The 26777-nt window shown below is 47.5% G+C and overlaps 1 protein-coding gene across 1 annotated transcript in view; it reads right to left on the bottom strand.

Moving 5' to 3' along the window:
- GFUS (GDP-L-fucose synthase) overlaps window positions 1-24697 on the bottom strand; it is a 28579-nt gene extending 3882 nt beyond the window's left edge. The window contains exons 1-7 of the mRNA XM_073577263.1: window positions 24559-24697; window positions 13907-14060; window positions 13196-13310; window positions 11429-11557; window positions 11282-11355; window positions 8881-9014; window positions 8738-8802 (exon numbers count right to left, since the gene is read on the bottom strand). Of these exons, the coding sequence (XP_073433364.1) occupies window positions 8738-8802; window positions 8881-9014; window positions 11282-11355; window positions 11429-11557; window positions 13196-13310; window positions 13907-14049 (660 nt within the window). The 5' untranslated portion in view covers window positions 14050-14060; window positions 24559-24697. The remainder of the gene's footprint in view (window positions 1-8737; window positions 8803-8880; window positions 9015-11281; window positions 11356-11428; window positions 11558-13195; window positions 13311-13906; window positions 14061-24558) is intronic.
- Window positions 24698-26777: the final 2080 nt, after the last annotated feature.

The following is a 26777-nucleotide window of genomic DNA, read 5'->3' as shown; positions in this document are numbered from 1 at the left end:
CCCCCCCCCCCCAGACTTCAGCTACTGGTAACACTGCTCCTCAGCCCCTCCCTGCCAATGCTGCCAATACTGGCACTGACTCGGACACTTTCAGAGAAATTGTTATACTCCCGCTGTTTTAATCGGAGTAGATGGTAGACCCAATTAATATACTTTTATAAACCATATTTCTGTGGGACCTTTTCCCAAGGTTACTGTTCAGTTCGTAATCTATCCCATATGTCCAGTAAATTTACTGGGGGTAGATTTATTATCACAGTTCCGCTCCGAAATACAATTCCAAGATGATGGTCAGATGGTTCTTATGTTATAAAATCCCTATGCAGATGAAGACCGTGAGGAAATCTGTATTTTGCATGCCCTTCCCACAGTCAGGATGGCCCTGATAGGCCCAGATCCACCCCCAATATTGCCTGAGGATCAACGCCTCACCCCATACCTCTCAGAGATACTATCTAAACTCTGGTAAAAAGGGCCAAATGATATAGGGAAAATGCCAGTAGAACCAGTAAAAGTGTTTCTCAAACCTGGTGCCTAATCCTCATACTCTTTTGTCCCAAATACCCCAGGATGCTGCTTGGTTTACAGTTATTGATCTTACCAATGCCTTCTTTAGCATTCCGTTACACCCAGACTGTCAGTTTCTATTTGCATTCACTTAGCAGGGAACGACAGTTAATATGGACAGTTATGTCACAAGGGGCCCAAAACAGTCCCAACCAGTTTGCAAAAAAAATATGAGCGAGTGTCTTTTGCTATTTCTGCCACTGTTAGCCTCCTTAAGTATCTGGCAGCACTGAACTGTCGGGTTTCGGCCTCGAGACTTCAGTTCTGCCTTGGTCAAGTGATGTTCTTGGGTCACTGTCTCCTTCAGGGAGCCAGACACCTCGCAGAAGAAAAATAGCTGTCAGCTCCCTTCCTTTCCCAAAAGATGAAGCTGAACTCCAGCGTTTTCTTGGACTATGCACTTATTGTTGTCATTGGATACCGGATGCATCCCGCATAATGCAACCCCTTTACAACGCCTTGAAAGACGGTATAATGAACTATAAGGGAAGATGGCAGTGATGAGGATTACCTCCAACATGATTGTTCCCAACTTCTGACTGAAGAAACAGCTACTCCACCAAATGTCAGTGAGAATCCACTCCCAAATCCTGATCTGGTGTTGTACACGGATGGTTCAAGATATGCTGACGAGTTTGGTAGATTCCACACGGGATATGCTGTTACCACAGAGGACACTGTAGAGCACGCAGCTGCCCTCCCGCCCTCACAGTCAGCACAAGAAGCAGAACTCCAGGCTCTGTCTACTGCATGTACTTTGGCCAAGAACAGATGGGCTAATATATACACCGACTCACGGTATGCATTTGGTATTGCTCATGATTTTGGGGCTCTATGGGCCAATCGAGGGTTTATTACTACTGCCAGAACCCCAGTGAAAAATGCTGAAGCTGTTAAAACCCTCATGGACTCGATCAAATTACCTACTCAGGTGGCTATTATCAAAGTTAAGGCGCACGGTCCTAGGACCAGACCACAGACTGTTGGCAACACATTTGCGGATATGCAAGCAAAAGCCGCCGCTCTTTTACCCGTTGAACCAACCATACCAACTATGGTGACCACACGATCTCATCGTAAACAGTTACAAGAAGCATTGACCCTACAAGAACCTGATGATCTACAACAGACTGAAGTTTTCTGTCGGACCCCGCGAGACCGCTTAATGACGATGCAGAGAATGTCTCCAAAGGAAGAGGTGAAGCAATGGAAGACTGATGGGGCACGTATGGATAATGGTCTCTGGAAAAAGGACAGACTTGTGTGTCTCCCTAAGGGGATGTACCCTGCTATTGCCATATGGGCACATGGACCTATATATCGAGGAAAGAATCAGGCCCTCGCACTGGTGCAAAAATTCTACTGGGCCCCGGGAATTTCCACAGTTTTGACAGCGCTCAACCGTGCCTGTAATATCTGTCAGACTTGTAATCCCAGTCAACTTCAACGTGTATCCCCGAAGCATCTTGCTAAGCCTGACTATCCTTTCCAAAGGTTCCAGGTGGACCATATCACGTTGCCTAAGTCTGGAAGGTATGAATACTGTTTGGTTGTTGTTGACATGTTCTCCAGTTGGCCGGAAGCATTTCCAGTTACCAACATGACTGCAAAAACCACAGCGAAGAAACTGGTGATTGAAGTCATATGCAGATATGTGGTTCCAGAAGTTGTTGAAAGTGACCAAGGCCCGGCCTTTTCTTCTCATGTGTACCAGGAAGTTCTGACAATACTTGGATCCACTGTAGCCCTCCATACTCCGTACCACCCACAATCCAGTGGGGAAGTTGAGAGGCTGAACGGCACACTGAAGGGACAATTGACCAAAATGATGCAGGAGACTACGGCTCCATGGCCAGAGCTCCTACCCATTGTACTATACCACATCCGTACTAACCCTATTGTAAAATATGGCCTGTCCCCATATGAGATATTGTTTGGTACTAGGCCCCCAGTTGCAAACTTCCAGCCTCAGCAGTTATCAGAAGAGACTGACCGTGCTGTTCAATATGTTATTCAGCTTAGCAAGATTTTTTACTAAGACCTATGTTCTAGTTTCCTTTTCTTTTCCAGATTCAGCAGAAACCGACACCTGTCATAACCTGAAGCCTGGTGATTTGGTAGTCATGAAGAGGCATGTCAGGAAGCACGGACTAGAACCCTTGTATGACGGTCCCTATCAAGTCCTCCTCATCACCCCTACATTAGTGAAACTAGAAGGAAGACCGACTTGTGGATTCACGCATCGCACTGCAGGCTGGTCAAACAAGCCAATAGCAAATAAGGGGGCATAATGTTTTGGCTTTTCGCATTTTCCATATTATTATTGGTAACTGCATGGGACAGCCTAAATTCCCCAACGTCCTTGAATAATAAGTTTACACAACATCATGAAAAATTACTGAGAGATTTGTTGGACAATTCCCAGTCTCTGGCAGACTGTTGGATCTGCACGTATTCACCAGTGTCAGACACAAGCATCCCCTTTTTGGCTATCCTTGTTCCACCTGAGGAGTTATTTGCTTGGACTGACTGTTCTGACACACTCGCTAATAATGCCACAGATAATGTTAAGTTATGGAATTTAACTGTTGGTATACCTATTGTGGGATGGGTAGGATACCCCTGGTGGCAAGGTAACCTTTCAGGAAGTAATACCCAACTTCAATATTTGGCCTACAAAGAAGGGGCATGGGTCCCTAAGAATAAGACAAGTCTAACGAATCTAGGGCAAGTTCCAACGTATGGTCTACAAGTTAGTTTCAATGCAACTTCACACTCTACTGACGCCTTCAAACCAATGTTGCTAGAAAGAAGATTGCATAATACGTCATGGGAATTTTCTAATTTGTTTCCCCAGGGTTCTAACGAAACCTGTGCCAGTATTCCTGGCAATATATCTTGAAATGAGTCCTCTGAATATGTACCAGGAACCCCCACTTGTGGAAATCCCGATGTAGGTTATTGTAGTCCTTTAGGACAATCTCCAGCTTGGTGTATGCTTCAGAATGCATCTGCGTTCATAGACTTAGCTCATAGATTGGTACTGCAACATTCAGCCCTATGGGATTTACCGGATGACATGTTCTGGGTAAGTGGAGACAATGCTTATAAATGGTTGCCAGTAGGGGTAAGAGGTACTTATACTCTGGGTCGCTTGACCCCGGCTATCTTTGTTATTCCGAACAACCAGTTGGATACACAGGCTATACCCAAACATACATTATACAAAGAGCTGCGGACAATTCACCCCGCCCTTCAGGGAGACCACATATAGTGCAGATGAGTGTGGCCAATAAAGTTGTCAGTTCCATTTTGATTTACCCTATGATTACACAAATGTGGGATAAATTGGTTAGGGCCACAGACTATCTAGATGATGAAATTTGGGATATATTGGATACACTTAACACTACTGCTGCTGTCCAAAATGAACTTCTTATAGTCACTAATCAACATCCTATAGTGCTGGACTAGTTAACAGCAGCACAAGGTGGTAAGTGTCAGGTCACTGGACCCGCTTGCTGTCATTATATAGATCCTAACAGTACTATGAAGTTGAAGTTAAAGTTAGAAGATATTCAATGACTCAGAGATCAATATGATAAAGACAATGATCGTACTTAGGACAGTTGGTGGTCAGACACCTTCTCTTTTCTCAATCCAGCCAATTGGTTTAAGGGAATTGGGGGCTGGGTAGCTGGGATCTTACAGAGCTTGTTACACGTTGCTGCCTGTATCCTTGTTGTATATGTGATACTAAAACTTGTTCTTTGGTGTATTCCTGTATGTATTAGGAAATTCTGCACTAAGACAGCTAATGATGATACCAAAGGTGTCGTCGCCCCTGCTCTTCTCTGCACCGATCTCAAAAGGCTACTTGATGAAGATGTTGAAGCCAAGCACATGGCTACCTACAAAAGATCTCCACCACCGTCATCAAAAGTTGTTATTCGTGGACTGCAGTATACAGGGGGGACGGGTGCGCCGCAACAGCCATGACTGGTAACACGGCATCAGCCATGTGAAGACCAGTACCCCTCAAGCTGTTAGCTTGGGATAGCATCTCTGATGCTGCATATGTGCTATCAAAATTTATCTAGGGGGGAATTGTGAAGTACAGTATTCAGATGTACGGGACATCTTGTTCTCTGGGATCCATTTTTGTGCTTGCGACGCCATTTTGTTGTTTACGAGTTAAATTTTGTAACTTAACTAGATGAAAGTTCACGGCTGTTATGAAACCAGACTGTTCCAGCTTGTACAAGATATGAGATATGAGATGAGACCCTAAAAGAATGCGCTATTGTTCTATTATCTACATCACACAGCTAGGGACATATTCAGATTTTCTTGCAATACAATTGGCTTAAATGTATTACGATTCTATTGGTAGCTGTATACTTTGCATAATTAAGCAGAATGCTATGTAATGTGAGATTCAGTAAAGGGGCTCAGTGATCTGCCTCGATCCTCCCATACAGAGACACATCTCCGTGTGGTCATTCCCAGTTGCTAGCAATGCCCTGTGAACTAATTTGGAAATCACTGGCTCAACCATGAAGGGTTAATTTAGCCCTACCTCAACAATGTAATGTATGTACACAATGACTGCACCAGCAGAATAGAGAGTGCAGCTCTGGAGTATAATACAGGAGGTAATTCAGGATCAGTAATGTAATGTATGTGCACAGTGACTGCACCAGCAGAACAGTGAGTGCAGCTCTGGGGTATAATACAGGAGGTAACTCAGGATCAGTAATGTAATGTATGTACAGTCATGGCCAAAACTATTGACACCCCTGACATTCTGTCAGATAATATTCAGTTTCTTCCTGAAAATGATTGCAAACACAAATTCTTTGGTATTATTATCTTCATTTAATTTGTCTTAAATGAAAAAACACAAAAGAGAATGAAGCAAAAAGCAAAACATTGATCATTTCACACAAAACTCCAAAAATGGGCCAGACAAAAGTATTGGCACCCTCAGCCTAATGGTTGCACAACCTTTAGCCAAAATAACTGCGACCAACCGCTTCCGGTAACCATCAATGAGTTTCTTACAATGCTCTGCTGGAATTTTAGACCATTCTTCTTTGGCAAACTGCTCCAGGTCCCTGATATTTGAAGGGCGCCTTCTCCAAACTGCCATTTTTAGATCTCTCCACAGGTGTTCTATGGGATTCAGGTCTGGACTCATTGCTGGTCACCTTAGAAGTCTCCAGTGCTTTCTCTCAAACCATTTTCTAGTGCTTTTTGAAGTGTGTTTTGGGTCATTGTCCTGCTGGAAGACCCATGACCTCTGAGGGAGACCCAGCTTTCTCACACTGGGCCCTAAATTATGCTGCAAAATTTGTTGGTAGTCTTCTGACTTCATAATGCCATGCACACGGTCAAGCAGTCCAGTGCCAGAGGCAGCAAAGCAACCCCAAAACATCAGGGAACCTCCGCTATGTTTGACTGTAGGGACTGTGTTCTTTTCTTTGAATGCCTCTTTTTTCTCCTGTAAACTCTATGTTGATGCTTTTGCCCTAAAAGCTCAACTTTTGTCTCATCTGACCAAAGAACATTCTTCCAAAATGTTTTAGGCTTTTTCAGGTAAGTTTTGGCAAACTCCAGCCTGGCTTTTTTATGTCTCGGGGTAAGAAGTGGAGTCTTCCTGGGTCTCCTACCATACAGTCCCTTTTCATTCAGACGCCGACGGATAGTACGGGTTGACACTGTTGTACCCTCGGACTGCAGGGCAGCTTGAACTTGTTTGGATGTTAGTCGAGGTTCTTTATCCAACATCCGCACAATCTTGCGTTGAAATCTCTTGTCAATTTTTCTTTTCCGTCCACATCTAGGGAGGTTAGCCACAGTGCCATGGGCTTTACACTTCTTGATGACACTGCGCACGGTAGACACAGGAACATTCAGGTCTTTGGAGATGGACTTGTAGCCTTGAGATTGCTCATGCTTCCTCACAATTTGGTTTCTCAAGTCCTCAGACAGTTCTTTGGTCTTCTTTCTTTTCTCCATGCTCAATGTGGTACACACAAGGACACAGGACAGAGGTTGAGTCAACTTTAATCCATGTCCGCTGGCTGCAAGTGTGATTTAGTTATTGCCAACACCTGTTAGGTGCCACAGGTAAGTTACAGGTGCTGTTAATTACACAAATTAGAGAAGCATCACATGATTTTTCGCACAGTGCCAATACTTTTGTCCACCCTCTTTTTTATGTTTGGTGTGGAATTATATCCAATTTGGCTTTAGGACAATTCTTTTTGTGTTTTTTCATTTAAGACAAATTAAATGAAGATAATACCAAAGAATTTGTGTTTGCAATCATTTTCAGGAAGAAACTGATTATCTGACAGAATTGCAGGGGTGTCAATACTTTTGGCCATGACTGTACACAGTGACTGCACCAGCAGAATAGTGAGTGCAGCTCTGGAGTATAATACAGGATGTAACTCAGGATCAGTAATGTACACAGTGACTGCACCAGCAGAATAGTGAGTGCAGCTCTGGGGTATAATTCAGGATGTAACTCAGGATCAGTAATGTAATGTATGTACACAGTGACTGCACCAGCAGAATAGTGAGTGCAGCTCTGGGTTATAATACAGGAGGTAACTCAGGATCAGTAATGTAATGTATGTACACAGTGACTGCACCAGCAGAATAGTGAGTGCAGCTCTGGAGTATAATACAGGATGTAATTCAGGATCAGTAATGTAATGTATGTACACAGTGACTGCACCAGCAGAATAGTGAGTGCAGCTCTGGGGTATAATACAGGATGTAACTCAGGATCAGTAGTGTAATGTATGTATACAGTGACTGCACCAGCAGAATAGTGAGTGCAGCTCTGGAGTATAATACAGGAGGTAATTCAGGATCAGTAATGCAATGTATGTGCACAGTGACTGCACCAGCAGAATAGTGAGTGCAGCTCTGGAGTATAATACAGGATGTAACTCAGGATCAGTAATGTAATGTATGTACACAGTGACTGCAGCAGCAGAATAGTGAGTGCAGCTCTGGAGTATAATACAGGATGTAACTCAGGATCAGTAATGTAATGTATGTACACAGTGACTGCAGCAGCAGAATAGTGAGTGCAGCTCTGGGGTATAATACAGGAGGTAATTCAGGATCAGTAATGTAATGTATGTGCACAGTGACTGCACCAGCAGAACAGTGAGTGCAGCTCTGGAGTATAATACAGGAGGTAATTCAGGATCAGTAATGCAATGTATGTGCACAGTGACTGCACCAGCAGAATAGTGAGTGCAGCTCTGGAGTATAATACAGGATGTAACTCAGGATCAGTAATGTAATGTATGTACACAGTGACTGCAGCAGCAGAATAGTGAGTGCAGCTCTGGAGTATAATACAGGATGTAACTCAGGATCAGTAATGTAATGTATGTACACAGTGACTGCACCAGCAGAATAGTGAGTGCAGCTCTGGAGTATAATACAGGATGTAACTCAGGATCAGTAATGTAATGTATGTACACAGTGACTGCACCAGCAGAATAGTGAGTGCAGCTCTGGAGTATAATACAGGATGTATAACTCAGGATCAGTAATGTATTTACACAGTGACTGCACCAGCAGAATAGTGAGTGCAGCTCTGGAGTATAATACAGGATGTAATTCAGGATCAGTAATGTAATGTATGTGCACAGTGACTGCACCAGCAGAATAGTGAGTGCAGCTCTGGAGTATAATACAGGATGTAACTCAGGATCAGTAATGCAATGTATGTACACAGTGACTGCACCAGCAGAATAGTGAGTGCATCTCTGGCGTATAATACAGGATGTAACTCAGGATCAGTAATGTATGTACTCAGTGAGTGCACCAGCAGAATAGTGAGTGCAGCTCTGGGGTATAATACAGGAGGTAACTCAGGATCAGTAATGCAATGTATGTACACAGTGACTGCACCAGCAGAATAGTGAGTGCAGCTCTGGGGTATAATACAGGATGTAACTCAGGATCAGTAATGCAATGTATGTACACAGTGACTGCACCAGCAGAATAGAGAGTGCAGCTCTGGAGTATAATACAGGATGTAACTCAGGATCAGTAATGTAATGTATGTACACAATGACTGCACCAGCAGAATAGTGAGTGCAGCTCTGGGGTATTAAGGGTCTGTTTGTTGACTCACCAGTGAGTAGATAAACTGCCGCCGCGGTTTCCCGGTTCCCCAGATGGAGAGCGCGGAACCATTTTCTGCAATCACAAAGCACATTCATGTTATTTGCACACCAATGGGGGAAGGGACAAATAATTGTGGCAGGAGATGCTCACGTTTAGCCTGATATACTTTGTGGATGAGTCCTGGTAACACGTGACCGTCCTCGATGTTGAAGTTATCGTAGGGGCCGAAAACGTTGGTGGGGATGACGGCGGTGAACTTACAACCATGCTGCTCGTAATACGCCCTGTGGTACGGGGGAGGGGAGAGGTCATTGCAGCGGCTGCAGCCTTCAGCAGGATATTCAGCCCTTTAAACATTTATATTTGGACTATACTCAGACATTGTGGGTACAGGAACAGGTCAACTTGTGATCATGCAGATGACTACTGGGTGTGTAAAGAGAGAATTACACAGAGATTGTATGGTACAGAGGAACCACTGCTGATAAGCCATCCTGGCTCCCTGCACAGTATAAGCCTGCAGCTGCTGAACACTCCAGCCAAGGCTCGGTCTGTAAGGCCGGCACGTCGCTCTGCAAATACAACCACCACCTAAGCTCTCCGATGTTCCCTTCTGTGAGGTCTTTACAATGATCTTGGGGTCCATTTCAGGCAAATGTAGTGAGACAGAAGCTGTTAGGAATTCTTCATGCACCTAGCTCTCTTCTTTATCTTTGATGCTTTGTTTCAGACGTGTTATCTGTTCCATCACAAGTTTCCGTTGCCTGTCCATGTCTTTTGAGTCTTACTCTTTTCCAATCCTTTCTTTTTCCATGGTTGTCTTTTCTTCTTTTATCCATGTATTACCTTCCTCTTCTGAAACCAGAGATAAATCTTCCCAAGAAGTGGGTTCATGTACATGGACTGTATGCTTCTACGAGACGTGCAGGTGGTTCACCTTTTTCTCTTGTTGAACCCGTCGGTTCTGTACCTGGACACTTGTAGTCTTTGGGCTTGCGCGGAGGTCAGCCATTGTCTCAGAAAGTCTGATCACTGACAGTTTTCTTCTCTAGAAGACCTTGTAGTTTTGGATTTAATTTGAGCAGTCTTATCTTACAATATTTGAACAAGTGGACACTAGATGTTCCTTGGACAGTGTCATATGTAGATCTACTAGATCTGGGGTCTCACCTGTCCTTTTATTGTCTTGAGATTAGAATATTAATCCCTCCTGATACAGTGAGTCTCTTCACACGCTGTATAGATAACGGTCCTCCTTCTATACTGAGAACATACAACACGTCTTTTACTGACTTGGCTAAATTCTGTCCATTTTTACCGGGACACATGAGGACTCTGTGTCCAGGACCTTCTGCATTTATTCAGCTTTCGTAAGCAAGAAAGATTACTTACATCCCCACTATTCATCTTCTAGGCTCGGCCTTTACAAATTCTAGTGTCAGGTCCATTGTAACCTCATCTGTACGGCATTACTCCGTGCACTTCACGTGTCAGGGAAACTGCACAGCACTATGGCTGCAGCGTGGCCGTTTCTAACTTGCCGTTGAGGGTGTGTGCACACGCTGCGGATTCTGCTGCGGTGTACAGTACCATAATAACCTATGGGAAATGGAAACTGCAGTGCAGATGGTGCAGATTTTTCCGCGCGGTTTTCCTGCGGTTTCTAATCCGCAGAAAGAATTGACATGTCAATTCTCTCTGCGGATTCCGCTGCGGTTTGCCATCTCCTCCATTGTAGAGGTGATAAACCGAAGGGCAGAACCGCAGGCTAATACGCAGATAAACCGGAGGTCTTTTGACCTGCGGATTTATCTGCGGATTTTGCCAAATCCGCGCGGATCAATCCGCAGCAGAATCCAGCATGTGCACACACCCTTAGACTGGATGTCGTGCAGCGCGTCACACCCGCCTCTCGCAGTGTCCTCCTGTCTTCCGTGGATGAGGAGTTCATCCTCTACTACTAGTCTAATGGTGGCTGTCTCCTGCTCGTCTTCTTTCCCGATGACTTATCTGTGGTCTCTCTGTAGTAATCACCTCTCACATTTCCTCTGCTGGTAATGGTCATTATGCAGCGTCATCTCTGAGCAGCGTCCATTCTCCTCTCCTTCATATGTATACCGATTGTATGCAGGAGATGAGAACCTCTGGAAGATCCCATCAGCCTGTCCACCACGCCGGCCCGTGCTCGGGTCTTCATGGACGGTGTCCGGGCCATGACCTGGGGCAGATTTTATCTTTCAGCTGAATATTTCTGCACTCAGATATTGGGGGAGAACGAACTGTGATACCGGAGACAGGGAGCAAACGGGATGTACAGCACCAGGAGATGGAGAATTACAGGAGGACACAAAGCCGAGAGGAGACAATGCACATATCAACCAACAGCTCTCATTGTCATCTGTTGTCCCTGTACAGTATGAGCCTGCTGCTGCTGTACGCAGACCCCCTCTGCGGCCCCTGCACGCAGACCCCATCAGCAGCCTCATGCCCCCAAGGAGAGGGTCAGTCATCCCCAGTTACACCCCGCACATTATCATGGTGGTGGCGTTACCTGTTCTGGACGTCAATCATCCTCTTGGCGTAGGAATAGCCGAAGTTTGAGCTGTGCGGGGGTCCGAGGTGAATCTGCGGGGAAGATTGTGGTGAAAGCGGGCAGAGATAAGCGGCGGATATACCACATGTGGAGGTCTCTACTTACCATGGTCTCATCAATGGGGTAGGTGGTCTTGTCTGGGAAAATGCAGGTGGAGAGGCAGGAGACCACCTTCTGGACCCCCAGCTCGTACGAGGTGTGCAGCACATTATCATTAATCTGCAGGTTCTTCCTCTAGAGAACGAAGGAAGGTCAGCTCTGAGGGCACATCTCATGTAAGCTGCATTCACATCCAGAGCTGCATTCTCCACTGTTATACTGCAGTCACATCAGGAGCTACATTCCCCACTGTTATCCTCCAGTCACATCCAGAGCTGCATTCCCCACTGTTATCCTCCAGTCACATCCAGAGCTGAATTCCCCACTGTTATCCCCCAGTCACATCAGGAGCTCCATTCCCCACTGTTATACTGCAGTCACATCCAGAGCTGCATTCCCCACTGTTATCCTCCAGTCACATCAGGAGCTCCATTCCCCACTGTTATACTGCAGTCACATCAGGAGCTGCATTCCCCACTGTTATACTGCAGTCACATCCGGAGCTGCATTCCCCACTGTTATACTGCAGTCACATCCAGAGCTGCATTCCCCACTGTTATCCTCCAGTCACATCCAGAGCTGCATTCCCCACTGTTATCCTCCAGTCACATCCAGAGCTGCATTTCCCACTGTTATCCTCCAGTCACATCCAGAGCTGCATTCCCCACTGTTATCCTCCAGTCACATCCAGAGCTGAATTCCCCACTGTTATCCTCCAGTCACATCCAGAGCTGAATTCCCCACTGTTATCCTCCAGTCACATCCAGAGCTGCATTCCCCACTGTTATCCTCCAGTCACATCCAGAGCTGAATTCCCCACTGTTATCCTCCAGTCACATCCAGAGCTGAATTCCCCACTGTTATCCTCCAGTCACATCCAGAGCAGCATTCCCCACTGTTATCCTCCAGTCACATCCAGAGCAGCATTCCCCACTGTTATCCACCAGAGCAGCATTCCCCACTGTTATCCTCCAGTCACATCCAGAGCTGCATTCCCCACTGTCATCCTCCAGGCACATCCAGAGCTGCATTCCCCACTGTTATCCTCCAGTCACATCCAAAGCTGAATTCCCCACTGTTATCCTCCAGTCACATCCAGAGCTGAATTCCCCACTGTTATCCTCTAGTCACATCCAGAGCTGAATTCCCCACTGTTATCCTCCAGTCACATCCAGAGCAGCATTCCCCACTGTTATCCTCCAGTCACATCCAGAGCCGCATTCCCCACTGTTATCCTCCAGTCACATCCAGAGCTGCATTCCCCACTGTTATCCTCCAGGCACATCCAGAGCTGCATTCCCCACTGTTATCCTCCAGTCACATCCGGAGCTGCATTCCCCACTGTCATCCTCCAGGCACATCCAGAGTTGCATTCCCCACTGTTATACTGCAGTCACATCCAGAGCTGCATTAACAATTCTTATCCTCCAGTCACATGTAAAAGTAAATTGCCCTGCTTTCCTGAAATCTTTGTGGGACATAACACTTCACCCTTGGAGGCTCGGGGCCTGCAGAGCGTGTTGTGGTGCATGCTGGTAGATGTAGTGCTCACATCACGCACTGGATAATATCTGTTTATTTAGGTTCAGAACAGAAGGACTCAGCCAGTGGCAGATAGCAGTTTTGTGAATGCAGCTCTGGATGTGACTGGAGTATAAGACCTGATGTTACACAGCGGTTTCTGGATGTTATTTTTTCCTGTGACGTGGCTACAGGAGGATCCTGGAAAAAAGCTGCTACTACAACTCCCATCATCAGTCCAAAGAATCTTACCAGGAAATCCAAGTTATACTTCATGTTCCGGAAGAGTCCGCCCACCATGGCCGCCAGGTGGATGACGTGGGTGGGTCTGTGCTTCTCAAACAGCGCCCGAGTGTCTGCAGTGTCCCTGCGGGGAAGAGGAAGCCCAGCGGGTGAGCGAAGACCGCTGCTGAGCAGCAGGCGACCCCGGCACACGCCGGCGGGCGACCCCGGCACACCAGCGACAGGAGACCCAGACACGCCAGCTACCCTAACACAAGCCAGCGAGGGGCGACCCCAACATACGCCAGCGAGGGGCGACCCTGGCACATGCTAGCGACGGGCGACCCCGGCACACGCGGGCGACCCCAGCACACGCCGGCGACAGGCGACCCCGGCACACGCCAGCGACAGGCGACCCCGGCACACGCCAGCGACAGGAGACCCAGACACGCCAGCGACCCAGACACGCCAGCTACCCTAACACAAGCCAGCGAGGGGCTACCCCAACATACGCCAGCGAGGGGCGACCCTGGCACATGCCAGCAACAGGCGACCCAGACACGCCAGTGACGGTCGACCCAGACTCATGTCAGTTACCCCAACACACACCAGCGAGTGGCGACCCCGACAAACGCCAGTAACCCTGGCACACACCAGCAAGGGGCGACCCAGACACACGCCAGTGACGCCCGGATTATGTGGACACAATACATGAGCAGTGAGCAGACATTTTGTACTCACGTGAGATCGGCGTCCTTGGAGGACAGAAAGATCCATTCCTCATCCAGTCGTCCTTCTCCATCCCCCACAATCTTCTCGATGGCTTTGCCCACCAGCCCGGAGCCGCCCGTCACTAGGATTTTCTTTGGTTTAGTATCTGTCATTTCGATTTATCCTGCGGAGAAACAACAAAGTCACTTTACTCCCCCCGGGCCTCCCGTGACATCACGCCTTACTCCCCCCTGCCTCCCGTGACATCACGCCTTACTCCCCCTGCCTCCCGTGACATCACGCCTTACTCCTCCCTGCCTCCCGTGACATCACGCCCTACTCCCCCCTGCCTCCCGTGACATCACACCTTACTCCCCCCGGCCTCCCGTGACATCACGTCTTACTCCCCCCGGGCCTCCCGTGACATCACGTCTTACTCCCCCCGGGCCTCCCGTGACATCACGCCTTACTCCCCCCGGGCCTCCCGTGACATCACGCCTTACTCCCCCCTGCCTCCCGTGACATCACGCCTTACTCCTCCCTGCCTCCCGTGACATCACGCCCTACTCCCCCCGGGCCTCCCGTGACATCACGCCTTACTCCCCCCTGCCTCCCGTGACATCACGCCCTACTCCCCCCTGCCTCCCGTGACATCACGCCTTACTCCTCCCTGCCTCCCGTGACATCACGCCTTACTCCCCCCGGGCCTCCCGTGACATCACGCCCTACTCCCCCCTGCCTCCCGTGACATCACGCCCTACTCCCCCCTGCCTCCCGTGACATCACGCCTTACTCCCCCCGGGCCTCCCGTGACATCACGCCTTACTCCCCCCGGGCCTCCCGTGACATCATGCCTTACTCCCCCCTGCCTCCCGTGACATCACGCCTTACTCCTCCCTGCCTCCCGTGACATCACGCCCTACTCCCCCCTGCCTCCCGTGACATCACGCCCTACTCCCCCCTGCCTCCCGTGACATCACGCCTTACTCCCCCCGGGCCTCCCGTGACATCACGCCTTACTCCCCCCGGGCCTCCCGTGACATCATGCCTTACTCCCCCCTGCCTCCCGTGACATCACGCCTTACTCCTCCCTGCCTCCCGTGACATCACGCCCTACTCCCCCCGGGCCTCCCGTGACATCACGCCTTACTCCCCCCTGCCTCCCGTGACATCACGCCCTACTCCCCCCTGCCTCCCGTGACATCACGCCTTACTCCTCCCTGCCTCCCGTGACATCACGCCTTACTCCCCCCGGGCCTCCCGTGACATCACACCCTACTCCCCCCGGGCCTCCCGTGACATCACGCCTTACTCCCCCCGGCCTCCATGGGGATGACATAATATGCTATAGTTCCATAGTTGTCAGCCCTAGTAATAGCTTCGCAGGGCGGCACTGGGGGGGAGCTGTGCACCGTCCTCCCCGCACACAGGGTTGTGACACCTCTGGTGTTGTCCTCTCTGGGGGGGACAGAAGGTGAAGCTCCAGGATGAGGGAGGAGACGACATCCGGACAGGGCGCTGCTGTCACCGGGCGCTGACACCATCTCACACTTCAGGTTTCTAATTTTCCACATTTTTGCAGATCTCTGATTCCTGGCAATGAACTGGAAGGCTTTTTTTTTTTTGCTTGCACAGAAAACTTTGTAAACTGTATTCACCCACTAAATACTGCCTCACATCTGAGGGTTTGTTACTATTGCATCCAGTCTTCTGCAGGAAACAGAGGATACATTGTAACAAGTTATCAGGACAGGAGGGAGAAAGGAGATCAGAGAGGACAAATCTGCTCCTAACCTCAGCCCAACAAGACCCGCGGAGGAGGGGAAGCCGGGCAGCAGATTACTGAGCTGTCAGGGGGACCTGGCCTTCTAGAGGGGACCCCAACAGGCAGGATCACCTCCCCAGTAATGGCTGATAACAGGGCGTAATACAGTGGGCACCGAAAGTCTTCACACCCCTTTACATTTTTCACTCTTTGTTTCATTGCAGCCATTTGGTAAATTCCTAGAAGTTCATTTCTTCTCATTAATGTGCACTCTGCACCCCATCTTCACTGAAAAAAAACAAATGTAGAAATTTTTGCAAATTTATTAAAAAAGAAAAACTGAAATCTCACATGGTCATAAGTATTCAGCCCCTTTGCTCCGTATTGAGTACACGCACCTTTTGAGCTAGTACAGCCATGAGTCTTCTTGGGAATGATGCCACAAGTTTTTCACCCCTGGATTTGGGGATCCTCTGCCATTCTTCCTTGCAGATCCTCTCCAGTTCCGTCAGGCAGGATGGTGAACGTTGGTGGACAGACATTTTCAGGTCTCTCCAGATTTGCTCCATTGGTCAGGGCTCTGGCTGGGCCAGTCAAGAACGGTCACAGAGTTGTTCTGAAGCCACTCCTGTGTTATTTTAGCTGTGTGCTTAGGGTTATTGTCTTGTAGGAAGGTGAACCTTCCGTCAAGTCGGAGGTCCAGAGCACTCTGGAAGAGGTTTTCATCCAGGATATCTCTGTACTTGGCTGCATTCATGTTTCCTTCAATGGCAACCAGTCGTCCTGTCCCTGCAGCTGAAAAACACCCCCATAGCATGATGCTGCCACCACCATGTTTCACCGTTGGGATTGTATTGGGCAGGTGATGAGCAGTGCCTGGTTTTCTCCACACATACCGCTTAGAATTATCACCAAAAAGTTCTCTCTTCGTCTCATCAGACCAGAGAATCTTATTTCTCATAGTCTGGGAGTCCTTCATGTGTTTTTTAGCAAACTCTGTGCGGGCTTTCATAGGTCTAGCACTGAGGAGAGGCTTCCGTCAGGCCACTCTGCCATAAAGGCCCGACTGGTGGAGGGCTGCAGTGATTGTTGACTTTGTGGAACTTTCTCCCATCTCCCTACTGCATCTGTTGAGCTCAGCCACAGTGATCTTGGGGTTCTTCTTTACCTCTCTCACCAAGGCTCTTCTCCCACGATTGCTCAGTTTGGCTGGACGGCCAGGTCTAGGAAGATTTCTGGTGGTCCCAAACTTCTTCCATTTATGATTAAGGAGGCCACTGTGCTCTTAGGAACCTTGAGTACTGCAGAAATTCTTTTGTAACCTTGGCCAGGTCTGTGCCTGGCCACAATTCTGTCTCTGAGCTCCTTGGCCGGTTCCTTTGGCCTCATGATTCTCATTTGGTCTGACATGCACTGTGAGGTCTTATATAGACAGGTGTGCGCCTTTACAAATCAAGTTCTATCAATGTAATTACACCCAGCTGGACTCCAATGAAGGAGTAGAAACATCTCATGGAGGATCACAAGGAAATGGACAGAATGGGACTTACATATGAGTGTCTGAGCAAAGGGGCTGAATACTTATGACCATGTGGTATTTCAGTTTTTCTTTAATAAATTTGCAAATATTTCTACATTTCTGGGTTTTTTTCAGTCAAGATTGGGGGCAGGGTGTACATTAATGAGAAAAAAAATGAACTTTTTTTGAATTTACCAAATGGCTGCAATGAAACAGAGTGAAAAATGTAAAGGGGTCTGAATACTTTCTGTACCCGCTGTACATTGTAGTCTCTTTTCCTACAGTCTCGTCCTCCAGTAATGGCTGATAACAGATCATTTCCACCTTCCAGTATCATTAGTGATCATATAACACAGGGGTGGAGAAGACCGATCCATGGGCACCGCAGTTCTTGGAATGGCGCTCCAATTTTGTTGGCCCTTTGATCCCTCCTTACACTGTGAGCACATTCACTACCGTTCACTGCTGCACATGCAATGCAGTATTATGGTCAGCGCCATCATCAGGATGTTCCTTGATGTTTTTTGCTGGTGGAGATAGCATGCTTTACGCTCCTGTCCTACAAAGACAGCTACAACAGTCACAGTGTCTCCTCTAAGTGATGTATACACAGTTGTGCTGAACAGTTTATATACCCCGGCAGAAATTTTGCTTTCTTGGCCTTTTTTCAGAGAATATGAATGATAACGCCAAACCTTTTTCTCCACTCATGGTTAGTGGTTGCGTGAAGCCATTTATTGTCAGACTACTGTGTTTTCTCTTTTTAAATCATAATGACAACCAAAAACATCCAAATGACCCTGATCAAAAGTTCACATACCCCATTTCTTAATACCGTGTATTGCAAACACCAATGACAGCTTGAAGTCTTTTGTGGTAGTTGTGGATGAGGTTCTTTATTTTCTCTGATGGTAAAGCTGCCCACTCTTCTTGGCAAAAAGCCTCACGTTCCTGTAAATTCCTGGACTGTCTAGCATGAACTGCGCACTTGAGACCCCCCCCGCGTGGTTCAATGATACTGAGGTCAGGAGACTGAGATGGCCACTCCAGAACCTTTACTTGTTCTCCTGTAGCCAATGACAGGTTGACTTGGCCTTGTGTTTTGGATTGTTGTCATGTTGGAACATCCAAGTACGTCTCATGCGCAGCCTCTGGGCTGATGAGTGCAAATTTGCCTCCAGCATTGTTGCCAACGTCCTGCATTCATCTTTCCTTCAACATTGAAAGTTTCCTGTGCCTTTGAAGCTCACACATCCCGAAAACATCAGTGATCCACCTCCGTGCTTTACAGTAGGAATGGTATTCCTTTCATCATAGGTCTTGTTGAGACCTATAGGTCTCTCTCCAAATGTAACATTTATGGTTGTGGCAAAAAACTTCAATTTTGGCTTCATCACTCCAAATTACCTTGTTCCAGAAGTTTTGAGGCTTGTCTCTGTGGTGTTTTGCATATTGTAGGCTAAATACTTTGTGGCATTTGTGCAGTAATGGCTTTATTCTGGAGACTCGACCATGCTGCCCATTTTTCTTCAAGTGCCTCTTTATTGTGCATCTTAAAACAGCCACACCGCTAGTTTTCAGAGAGTCCAGTATTTCAGCTGATGTTATTTGTGGGTTTTTCTTTGCAGCCCGAATAGAGTTGAGCAACTTTGGTCGTATCGGGTTTCGTGAAACCCGAATGAAACAAAATTTGAGTGGGATGAAACTGGTCCGACTAGGGCAAAAAAAGTCGGAGTTTCATCTGAAACCCGACCCCAATGCAGGTCAGTGGGGAATAAAAGTCGGCATTGCGTGGATGAATGTCATCCCACTCAAATTTTGTTTCATTCGGGTTTCACGAAACCCGATCCGACCAAAGTCGCTCAACTCTAATCCCGAACAATTTTCCTGGTAGTTGTGGACAAAATTTTTGTTGGTCTACCTGACTGCGGTTTTGTTTTTACAGAGCCCCTGATTTTCCATTTGTTAATCACAGTTTGAACGCTGCTGACTGGCATTATCAATTCCTTGGATATCTTTTTATATCCCTTTCCTGTTTTATACAGTTCAACTACCTTTTCCCATAGATCTGTTGACAATTCTTTTGCTTTCCCCATGACTCACAATCCAGAAACGTCAGTGGCTGGATGAAAGATGCAAGAGTCTGTCTGGATCCTGAAAACTCACTCAGCTTTTATGCACACACTGATTACAAACAAACAGGTCACAGGTGAGGATGTTACCTTTAGTAGTCATTCAGACCCATTTGTGTCAACTTCTGTGCTTGTTATCAGTCCAAAAACATCAGGGTATGTGAACTTTTGATCAGGGTCATTTGGATGTTTTGGGTTGTCATTATGATTTAAAAAGAGAAAACACAGTAGTTTGACAATAACTGGCTTCACCCGACCACTAACCATGAGTGGAGAAAAAGTTTTGGTGTTATCCATATTCTCTGAAAAAAGGCCAAGAAAGCAAAAATTCTGCCAAGGTATGTAAACTGAGCACAACTGTACGCCAGTCTCGCCGTCTCCTGCGTGATGTCTACACGCCAGTCTTGGTGTATGAGTTTTCCCCTGTGAGGAGACCTGAAAAATATATATATATATACACACACAGCAACATAGTTTTGAAGGCTGAAGGAAGACCTTATGTCCATCTAGTTCAGCCTATTTTTAGTGCAGCTGTTCTGCATTGTTGATCCTGGGGAAGGCAAAAAACCCACAGAGTAGAAGCCAATTTTCTCCATAGGGAAAAAATTCCTTCCCCTAAGCTGGGTCAACCATCTACCTATAATATTCTTTTATTAGTAACCTTCTATACTGTTACTCACAAGAAAAGCCTCCATTCCTTTCTTACATTCATTCAGTGAGTTGGCCATCACCACTTCCTCAGGAAGAGAATTCCAGAGCCTCACTGCTCTTACCGTGAAGAACCCTCTTCTATGCTGGTGCAGAAACTGTCTTTCCTCCAAACGAAGAGAATGTCCCCTTGTTCTTGTCACAGTCCTTGGTACAAACAGTTCATTGGAGAGATCTCTGTATTGCCCTCTGATATACTTGTACATATATATTAGGTCTCCCCTAAGTCTTCTCTTTTCTAGAGTAAATAGACCTAATTTTGATAACCTTTCTGGGTACTGTAGTGAACCAACTCCATTTATCATTTTAGTAGCCGCCTTTGAACCCTTTCAAGTTCAGTAATGTCTTTCTTGAGCATCGGCGTCCAAAATTGCCCACAATCCTCCAAGTGTGGTCTGACGAGTGATTTGTACAGAGGGAGAATTATGTTTTCATCTCGTGTCCCCAGACCTCTTCTAATGCCTCCCATGACCCTATTTGCTTTGGTGGCAGCTGCCTGACACTGGGCACTCCAATTTAGCTTCTTATTGACTAAGATGCCTAAGTCTTTTTCCATGTCTGATTTCCCCAGCAGTTTCCCATTTAGTCAGTAATTGTAGCCTCTGTTTCTCCTTCCCATGTGCAGAACCTTACACTTATCTGTGTTAAACCTCATTTGCCATTTTTCAGCCCAATTCTCCAATTTACTCAAATCTGTCTGTAGTTGCAAACTGTCCTCCTTTGTGTTAACTACCTTACATAGTTTTGTATCATCTGCAAATACTGATATGTTACTGTGTAAGCCATCCACTAGATCATTAATAAATATATTAAACAGTAGGGGGCCCAATACAGACCCCTGTGGTCCCCCACTAGTAACCCTGGCCCAATCTGAGGATGCCCCATTAATAACCACTCTTTGTATTCTATCACTAAGCCAGCTACCTACCCATCTACACACATTTTCCCCTAGCCCAAGCTGTCTCCTCTTACTTACCAATCTTTTATGTGGGACAGTGTCAAATGCTTTAGAGAAGTCGAGATAAATGACATCCAATGATTCTCCTGGGTCCATTTGAGAGCTTACATCCTCATAGAAGCGGATCAGGTTAGTCTGACAGGAGCGATCCTTCATAAATCCATGTTGATATGGAGTTAAACATTTATTAACATTGAGACATTCCATAATGGTTTCCCTTAGAAACCCTTCAAAAATGTTACCCACAACAGATGTTCAGCTTACCGGCCTATAGTTTCCAGGTTCCCTTTTACACCCCTTTTTGAATATTGGTACCACATTTGCTTGCCGCCAATAAAAAGGAACAGACCCTGTTTCTATAGAGTCATTAAATATAAGGAATAGAGGCCTGTCTATCACATTACTTAACTCCCTTAATACCCGAGGGTGAATGCCATCAGGGCCTGGTGATTTGTCCATTTTCATCTTACTAAGGCGGTTCTGCACTTCTTCCTGGGTTAGGCAGGTAATACTTAATGGGGAGTTTACATTATCACTCTGCATTTCCCCTGGCAAATCCTTTTCCTGTGTGAACACTGTTGAGAAAAAAGTATTTAAAACATTTGCTTTTCCCACATCGCTCTCTATGATTTCACCCTCATTGTTCTTTAAAGGGCCGACACCATCAATTTTAATCTTTTTACTGTTTATATCATTAAAGAATAGTTTGGGGTTTCTTTTACTTTCCAGAGCAATGAGTCTCTCAGTTTCCACTTTTGCTAAATGTATTTGTTTTTTTTTTTTGTTTGTTTCTTTTTTTACACATTTTATATTTTCTCTATAACTTTTTAATGCTTCTTCATTGTCTTCTTGTTTTAGCTTCCTAAATGCCTTGTTCTTGTTATTTATTGCCCTTTTTACATCCTTATTTAGCCACATTGGTGTTCTCCTGCTCCTAGCCCTTTTATTTCCTCTCTAAGCTGCTCACACTTTGCTCTCCTGAAATTCAGAATTTTGTAACCCCCTTCCAGGGAACCTTACTGAAGGACAAGTGGCATTGTGTTATATTGTGGTCACTGTTCCCTCGGTGCCATCGACTCAGACTTCTGTTATTCTATCTGTTTTTGAAACAACTTACTGCTGCAATTTCTTTCCCAAACTTATTAGCACAGTCCCCGCTCTCCAGACCGACACACACCCAAAAGCTCAGCTGCGAGTAACATCATCATCCATCCCAGCAGCAGTTCCGCCGTCACATCAGGGGGGTCCTTACATGTGTGACCAAATATCATGGGGAAGTTTCCAGTTGCAGATTTTGTACGGCTGCGACTGATGGTAGAAATATCCAGATGACCCCGGGACCATCCCAGTGATTGGTAGGAGCTCAGACACATGGAATAAGCGCAGATTATAGGGGACCGCTCACACGTGACTTCTACAGGTGACTGATTACAATATATTGTATATAATGTATATTAGCGGGTGACGGGGCCGGCCGGGATAGTACGGGGCCAGCCATGTCCTGGTCCCTGGTGACATCAGCGGCCGTGTCATCCTGCCGCAGTACAGCACCAATCGTGTTAATAAAAAAAAAGTCCGAAAAATAACGCAGACTTGGAGTCTGTACGACCGTAAGAACAAAGAACTGATGGCGGAGACGGAGCCTGAGGAGCAGACGGAGGACAGACGGCACCGAGGAGGCACTGCGGGAATCACACCGATATAACGCGGCATAGGAGGCAGAACAGCGCAGCGTGTGCATTACCCCACAGGACTTCTCATTCCCTCCGGGGAAACACAGGGGAACTAATGAGCAGCCCAGGAGGCTGATACCAGAGAGCAGAGCCCCGGGGACCACGGCGGAGGAGGAGTCCTGCCCCATCGCCCTCCCCGGGAGAGGACACCTGCCACCCCCCTCCCCCCCAGGAGAGGACTACTGCCCCCTCCCCCCCAGGAGAGGACTACTGCCCCCCCCAGAAGAGACTGCTGCCCCCCCAGGAGAGGACTCCCGCCGCCCCCTCCCCCCCCAGGAGAGGACTCCCGCCGCCCCCTCCCCCCCCAGGAGAGGACTCCCGCCGCCCCCTCCCCCCCCCAGGAGAGGACTACTGCCCCCCCCAGGAGAGGACTACTGCCCCCCCCAGGAGAGGACTACTGCCCCCCCCAGGAGAGGACTACTGCCCCCCCCAGGAGAGGACTACTGCCCCCCCCAGGAGAGGACTACTGCCCCCCCCAGAAGAGGACTCCCGCCGCCCCCCTCCCCCCCAGGAGAGGACTACTGCCCCCTCCCCCCCAGGAGAGGACTACTGCCCCCTCCCCCCCAGGAGAGGACTACTGCCCCCTCCCCCCCAGGAGAGGACTACTGCCCCCCCAGAAGAGACTGCTGCCCCCCCCAGAAGAGGACTCCCGCCGCCCCCTCCCCCCCCAGAAGAGGACTCCCAGGAGAGAACTCCTGCCCCCTGCCCCCCCAGGAGAGGACTCCCGCCCCCTCCCCCCCCCAGGAGAGGACTACTGCCCCCTCACCCCCCCGGGAGAGGACACCTGCCACCCAAAAGAGGAGAGGACCACTGCCCCCTCGCCCTCCCCCGAAAGGAGAGGACCACTGCCCCCTCGCCCTCCCCCCCAGGAGAGGACCACTGCCCCCTCGCCCTCCCCCCCAGGAGAGGACCACTGCCCCCTCCCCCCCAGGAGAGGACTACTGCCCCCTCGCCCTCCCCGGGAGAGGACACCTGCCACCCAAAAGAGGAGAGGACTACTGCCCCCTCCCCCCCAGGAGAGGACTACTGCCCCCTCCCCCCCAGGAGAGGACTACTGCCCCCTCCCCCCCAGGAGAGGACTACTGCCCCCTCCCCCCCAGGAGAGGACTACTGCCCCCTCCCCCCCAGGAGAGGACTACTGCCCCCTCCCCCCCAGGAGAGAACTACTGCCCCCTCGCCCCCCAGGAGAGAACTACTGCCCCCTCGCCCCCCAGGAGAGGACACCTGCGACCCAAAAGAGGAGAGGACTACTGCCCCCTCGCCCCCAGGAGAGGACTACTGCCCCCTCGCCCCCAGGAGAGGACTACTGCCCCCTACCCCCCAGGAGAGGACCACTGCCCCCTCGCCCCCCAGGAGAGGACTACTGCCCCCTCGCCCCCAGGAGAGGACTACTGCCCCCTCGCCCCCCCAGGAGAGGACACCTGCCACCCAAAAGAGGAGAGGACTACTGCCCCCTCCCCCCCAGGACAGGACTACTGCCCCCTCGCCCTCCCCCCCCAGGAGAGGACTACTGCCCCCTCGCCCTCCCCCCCCCAGGACAGGACTACTGCCCCCTCGCCCCCCCAGGAGAGGACACCTGCCACCCAAAAGAGGAGAGGACTACTGCCCCCTCCCCCCCAGGACAGGACTACTGCCCCCTCCCCCCCAGGAGAGGACACCTGCCACCCAAAAGAGGAGAGGACTACTGCCCCCTCCCCCCCAGGAGAGGACACCTGCCACCCAAAAGAGGAGAGGACTACTGCCCCCTCCCCCCCAGGAGAGGACTACTGCCCCCTCGCCCTCCCCCCCAGGAGAGGACTACTGCCCCCTCGCCCTCCCCCCCAGGAGAGGACTACTGCCCCCAGCAGCAGCCGTGCTCGCTCCTCACCTGCTCTGGTCTCCTCATTCCACAAGGCACTTCCGAGAGTGACGTGTCCGGTGCATGCCGGGAGATGTAGTCCGGACACACCCCCTCCTCCTTCACCCCTGCACTGCTGGAGGAAAGTCACCAGACCAGACTGTCAGTGCAATGTGACAGCAGCAAACCTGCAGCTAATAGTGTGCCCCCTAATATAATATTACATGTCCCCGATATTATAATGTGCCCCCTAATATATTACATGTCCCCGATATTATAATGTGCCCCCTAATATAATATTACATGTCCCCGATATTATAATGTGCCCCCTAATATAATATTACATGTCCCCGATATTATAATGTGCCCCCTAATATAATATTACATGTCCCCGATATTATAATGTGCCCCCTAATATAATATTACATGTCCCCGATATTATAATGTGCCCCCTAATATATTACATGTCCCCGATATTATAATGTGCCCCCTAATATAATATTACATGTCCCCGATATTATAATGTGCCCCCTAATATAATATTACATGTCCCCGATATTATAATGTGCCCCCTAATATATTACATGTCCCCGATATTATAATGTGCCCCCTAATATAATATTACATGTCCCCGATATTATAATGTGCCCCCTAATATATTACATGTCCCCCGATATTATAATGTGCCCCCTAATATATTACATGTCCCCGATATTATAATGTGCCCCCTAATATAATATTACATGTCCCCGATATTATAATGTGCCCCATAATATAATATTACATGTCCCCCGATATTATAATGTGCCCCCTAATATAATATTACATGTCCCCGATATTATAATGTGCCCCCTAATATAATATTACATGTCCCCCGATATTATAATGTGCCCCCTAATATAATATTACATGTCCCCGATATTATAATGTGCCCCCTAATATAATATTACATGTCCCCGATATTATAATGTGCCCCCTAATATAATATTACATGTCCCCTGATATTATAATGTGCCCCCTAATATAATATTACATGTCCCCGATATTATAATGTGCCCCCTAATATAATATTACATGTCCCCCGATATTATAATGTGCCCCCTAATATAATATTACATGTCCCCGATATTATAATGTGCCCCCTAATATAATATTACATGTCCCCGATATTATAATGTGCCCCCTAATATAATATTACATGTCCCCGATATTATAATGTGCCCCCTAATATAATATTACATGTCCCCTGATATTATAATGTGCCCTATAATATAATATTACATGTCCCCTGATATTATAATGTGCCCCACAATATAATATTACATGCCCCCTGATATTATAATGTGCCCTATAATATAATATTACATGTCCCCGATATTATAATGTGCCCCATAATATAATATTACATGTCCCCGATATTATAATGTGCCCCCTAATATATTACATATCCCCTGATATTATAATGTGCCCCATAATATAATATTACATGTCCCCCGATATTATAATGTGCCCCCTAATATAATATTACATGTCCCCTGATATTATAATGTGCCCCATAATATAACATTACATGTCCCCTGATATTATAATGTGCCCTATAATATAATATTACATGTCCCCTGATATTATAATGTGCCCCATAATATAATATTACATGTCCCCTGATATTATAATGTGCCCCCTAATATAATATTACATGTCCCCTGATATTATAATGTGCCCTATAATATAATATTACATGTCCCCGATATTATAATGTGCCCCCTAATATAATATTACATGCCCCCTGATATTATAATGTGCCCCCTAATATAATATTACATGCCCCCGATATTATAATGTGCCCCATAATATAATATTACATGTCCCCTGATATTATAATGTGCCCCCTAATATAATATTACATGCCCCCGAAAATATAATGTGCCCCGTCATATAATATTACATGTCCCCTGATATTATAATGTGCCCCGTAATATAATATTACATGTCCCCCGATATTATAATGTGCCCCATAATATAATATTACATGTCCCCGATATTATAATGTGCCCCCTAATATAATATTACATGTCCCCGATATTATAATGTGCCCCCTAATATAATATTACATGTCCCCGATATTATAATGTACCCTAATATAATATTACATGTCCCCGATATTATAATGTTCCCCCTAATATAATATTACATGTCCCCGATATTATAATGTGCCCCCTAATATAATATTACATGTCCCCAGATATTAT

This window comes from Dendrobates tinctorius, unplaced genomic scaffold, assembly GCF_039654945.1.
Source record: "Dendrobates tinctorius isolate UK_male_01 unplaced genomic scaffold, ASM3965494v1 ptg000055l, whole genome shotgun sequence".
NCBI classification, from domain to species: Eukaryota; Metazoa; Chordata; class Amphibia; order Anura; family Dendrobatidae; genus Dendrobates; species Dendrobates tinctorius.
This window is presented reverse-complemented; position numbering and strand designations above follow the sequence as displayed.